Source organism: Tasmannia lanceolata, unplaced genomic scaffold (assembly GCF_043159265.1).
Source record: "Tasmannia lanceolata isolate RefF3 unplaced genomic scaffold, GAP_Taslan_0.1 ptg000016l, whole genome shotgun sequence".
Taxonomy (NCBI): domain Eukaryota; kingdom Viridiplantae; phylum Streptophyta; class Magnoliopsida; order Canellales; family Winteraceae; genus Tasmannia; species Tasmannia lanceolata.
This window is the reverse complement of record NW_027518693.1, coordinates 13,397,205-13,401,880: the sequence shown is the minus strand read 5'-3', so window position 1 is coordinate 13,401,880 and position 4,676 is coordinate 13,397,205. Positions and strand designations below refer to the sequence as shown.

The 4,676-nt window shown below is 44.0% G+C and overlaps 1 protein-coding gene across 1 annotated transcript; it reads right to left on the bottom strand.

Annotated features, from left to right (window-relative positions):
* Nucleotides 1–970: 970 nt before the first annotated feature.
* On the bottom strand, nt 971–4,121 carry LOC143847910 (uncharacterized). Its single transcript, XM_077356696.1, has 4 exons — nt 3,489–4,121; nt 1,950–3,350; nt 1,104–1,862; nt 971–979 (listed from the first exon to the last, which is right to left on the bottom strand). The coding sequence occupies exons 1-4, from the start codon at nt 4,119–4,121 to the stop codon at nt 971–973; spliced, it is 2,802 nt and encodes a 933-aa protein (XP_077212811.1).
* Between the last annotated feature and the right edge of the window lie 555 nt (nt 4,122–4,676).

Below are 4,676 nucleotides of genomic sequence, written 5' to 3'. Positions count from 1 at the left end.
CCAAACGGCATAACTCTGTAGCAATATGTCCCCCACTGAGTAATAAATGCCGTCTTCATCATGTCCTCAGGCGCCATTTTGATTTGGTTATACCCTGAGAATCCATCCATAAAGGATAAGAGTGCATGTCCAGCGGTATTGTCAACCAAGAGATCAATGTTCGGAAGCGGAAAATCATCTTTCGGACTTGCCTTGTTCAAATCTCTGAAATCGACACACATCCTGACTTTTCCATCTTTCTTGGGCACAGGTACAATATTTGCAAGCCATTCAGGGTACTCAACTACTTCGATGAATTTCACTTCGAGTAGTTTCTTAACCTCGTCATGAACTTTCAACTCCCATTCTGTTTTAAGTTTTCGGAGTTTTTGCTTCTTAGGTTTGATGCCCGGGATTAGAGGTAATTTGTGTTGGACAATGTCCTCGCTCAATCCCGGCATGTCGTCGTAAGACCAAGCAAAAACCTCCTTAAACTCTTTTAGCAAGGTGATTAATTCTTCGTGCTCTTCAGGAGATAAAATTTTGCCAATCCGTATCTCCCGAATTAAGGTTTCATCACCTATATTTACAGTTTCAATTTCCTCTTCAAGTGGTTTAGCTCGGCGATTCTCCTCTTGTTGAATCATATATTTGATTTCAAGGGGAGTTTCGTCGGCTACCTCATTGGATGGGGAGTCTTGATTCTTATTATTAGTTATTTGATCAGGTTTAGAAGCAGAATCAGTAGAAGAGACAAGTACAGGAATGTAAGCAAAGGAGTCTTTTATTTCATTAGAATCAATGATTACATCAGTAAAATAACCCACAGCAGGCTTTACAGACTCTGAAACAGAATGAAAAAATAAGTCGACATCAGTATCGACACAATGGGAAACATGTACAGACAAAGAATCAACGAGGACGTCCTCAAATTCGGACTCGACGCCACCAAGAATAGACTCGTCACCCACTTCAGAAGTAGACCCGACCTCTATAGTACCTGCATCAAAAGAAAAGTTAGAAATGACAGACTCTGGGATGGACTCAGAAACTGACACAAATTTTGAAACGATTGACTCTTTTGAAGGGACTGGACTATACTGAAAGAATACTTGGGGTATAACCTGTGAGGTCCAGTTATCCAAAGGTCCCTCAGCTGGGGTAATGGAGCTTCTTGGGTTTATGAAGGGTGTGTCTCTTCCAATCATTGCCACAACCGATGCCTCAACCTGAAACAAAGAGTCTAGGGATTCTGATTCAAAAATTTCAACCCAATCCGAGTCTTGCTTTTCTAATTCAGCTGTCTCTGCAATCTGCTCAAAGAAAAAGTTCTTCGGCAGTTCATCGGTAAAGAAAATCTCTAGACCTGGCAGCTTCTTCCCAGTCTCATCATACCAAGGCTCAGAAAAACCGTAAAACGGACAATCAGCCCCTTCCCTTCTGAATCTACCATTCATGACCATGCTGAACGGTCCCATTGGAAACTCCACACCCCGGCGGCGGCATGTAGCCCATCTCAACATGTAAGCCTTCATTTCTTGGACTTCCTTTCGAGTAGGCTGATATCCTAACCCGAATAATCCATTTATTGCCTTCATTAATGGCCATTCAGTCAGGCCTTGCAGATTTCTTCCCAGGCCAGCTCCCGGGATATAACTGAACCGTCGCATCATCCTTGCGACACTAACATTGGTACTTGTTAAGAACATGATCTCCTCATTCATGGCCTCTCCCATAGTAATAGTAGAGACCTCTAAGGAGAATCCTGTCAAGCTGACATCCTTGGCATTTTCATCAACTGATTCGGCAGTTATCTGCGCAATTTTAGGCTCTGGATCTCCCCGTACTGTAATCACTCTACTATTCCGGATGAACTTCAGTTTCTGATGCAACGTCGAAGGAATAACTCCGACCTTATGCAGCCAAGGTCGGCCCAGGAGAAGAAAGAAAGAGGTCTTGATATCGAGCACTTGGAATTCGACTTCAAAAGTCTCTCCTCCAATTTCGATCTCAGTGGCCAGTATCCCGATCACATCCCTTCTAGTGCCGTCGTACGCCAATATACCTTGCTCAGATGGTATGAAATCAGTTGGTTCAAACCCTAGGGTAGTGGCAGTACTTAATGGGCAAACGTTCAAAGCTGACCCATTATCAATCAAGACTTCCGGTACTCTCTTTTTATTGCAGATTATGGTTATTCGGAGAGGGCGAACATGGTCTCTTCCTTCTGGAGGCAGGTCCTCATCTGTAAAAGACAGATCTCGGGAAGCTCTTGTCGCGGCCACTAAACTGACCAGTTCATCAGGAGTAATCTCAACTGATACTTGGGACGAATTCAGCTCACGAAGCACAACCTGTCTGTGCTTTGGCGACGCCATCAGTAAACCCCAAATTGACACATTGGCTTGTGTCTTTTTCAGCTGTTTCAGCAAATTGTCCTCCTCATCATCTAAACTCTGTTTCTGCTTTTGATTCTGATGGTCAACCCCTCTTGCAACCTCAGCGGGATTCTCGACTCTGAGCTCAGCTGGCTTGAAGACTCGTCCACCACGTGTGACGTGACGGAGTTCATCACACTGGTCATTCAAGAGCGACAAATCCTCGTCCTCTAATCTTAGAACATAAGGGACTTCTTCGCTGCTCTCTCCCTCTTCAAATTTGAGGACATATGAACATTCGGCGGATTCTGCAGATCCCCCATCTCGAGCAGACAGTACATAAGGCTTCTTATCTTCTGCATCACTGTCTCCCTCTTCCCACCTCAAAACATACGGCTCTTCAGAGATGACAGCACAAATACGAGAATAATCCAAAACAACTTCCTTGGTAAGGATTGCATAAACATTTGGCGGAGGGGTTGCATGTGTCGGCAAAGGATTGCGAGTGACGTTAGGAGCTTCAACAGAAATTTTCTTTGCCTCAATCATGTCTTGGATCTTATGTTTCAAGGCCATACATCGATCAGTCAGATGTCCGACACCCTGATGGTACTCGCAATAGTAATCTTTCCTCCAATACCTCGGGAGAGGATTCAGAGCCTCCCTAGGTTCTAGCAACTCAATTTTCTTATCCCTCAACAGCTTCTTCAATGCCACTGACAAGGAATATGGCAAAGGGTCAAATCGTCTTGGCTCTTTTCTCTCCGGGCGACCTTCACCAAAATTTACTCTTCGCGCTGGCGGAGCAGTATTCATACTATGAACCTCCTTAGGTGCAACCATAGGTCTTTTTCCTTCTCTTGAATCAGAAGGAACTCTTGATCTCAAACCCTTAGACAATGCATCTTCTATTTGGGTTCCCGTCTTGATGAGATGATTGAAATCAAGAAAGTACTGGATGGCCATGTGGTGGTAGTATTGTGGAGACAAATTCTTCACAACAATTTTGATTTGCTCCTCATCTGGCAGACGATGAGTCATCTGCGCGGCTTTCCTTCTCCATCTGCGGATGAAGGAAGTGAAGGTTTCATTGTGGCCCTGCTTTAAAGCTTTCAAATCTCTTTTAGTTACGTCGATCCCCTCCTCCATGGAGAACTGCTCGACGAACCTATTGGCGATGTCTTCTAGGGTTCGGATCTCTTCAGATTTCAGGCTCAGAAACCACTTCTTAGCCACTCCGACTAAAGATCGAGGAAACAAGAGAGCAACCTGCTCTGGAGATAGACCATGCTGCTGCAGAAGCGGAAGCACTGACATCAAATGACTTCTAGGGCACCCTGTCCCGTCATATCTATCCATGTCCGGAACTTTGAATCTAGGAGGCAGTGTGACTCCTGGATAGATCATAAAATCGGCCATATTCAGCTTTTTCGGGCCTTGGAATTTTATGTTTTCCATCTCCTGGGCCAGCTTGTCTATTCTGTCTGCCATCGCTCTACCCTCATTGTCTCTCTCCAGATGAGGGAGACAATTATGCTCTGCATACTGCTCATCTTCGATATCGTCCTCGACATTCAAAACCGCGGGCCTGGCCATTGGAGGAGGAGGAGGTATAACAGAAGGGTGCTGGGCTACATGCTCTCTGGAAGTAGAACTTCTATCAGCTTTCATGCGAGCAATCTCTTCATTGATGGTGCCCAATTGCGCCAGGATAACTTTCATCATTTCATTGGTGTCCATACCATTTTGTCCATTCTCTGCCATTGTTTTAGGGGTTGGTTGGACTGGTGAAAGTATTTCTTGAAAATTCAAGGAAGGTGATAGAGGAGAAGTAAAAGAAAAAGGTGACAAGGATTGTCGGCTCAGCCTGGAATCAGATGTCTGACGGGACCAGGTTGGTTTTGAAACGAGGATTTTCTTAGGAGCAATGGTTGCTCAATCAAGAATCCTGATATGGAAATATAAACACTAGATTAAAATTTTGGTAATCGAGATAAACTATTTTGATCAAACAATGACAAAAGAAACAAAAATACACTTTCATTAATAAGATTCAAATTGTGATTACAACGAATGAAAAATATTAATCTCTAATCACAACTGGATAAACAGACTGACAATAATGGGAAATGCAGAAATCAGAATAACAAAACACGATATGGATCTTCAAGGCTCCTCAATCCGAGCTCTCCGGCTTACAGGCTCTTCCGATATTTCTCCATGTCGGAATTTGCGAGATAAACCTAACCTCCTTTCTATATTTTTGTTTCCCCAAGCAGCCACAATGGAGCGGATGAGGTCAGGAGTGAGATCTTCACA

Coding starts and splice junctions, on each gene's coding strand:
- LOC143847910 (XM_077356696.1), bottom strand. CDS start 4,121: ATGGCAGAGAATGGACAAAATGGTATGGACACCAATGAAATGATGAAA. Junction 3,351..3,488: donor CCATGGAGGAGGGGATCGAC/GTAACTAAAAGA, acceptor ATTGTTGTGAAG/AATTTGTCTCCACAATACTA. Junction 1,863..1,949: donor CTTTTGAAGTCGAATTCCAA/GTGCTCGATATC, acceptor ACGTTGCATCAG/AAACTGAAGTTCATCCGGAA.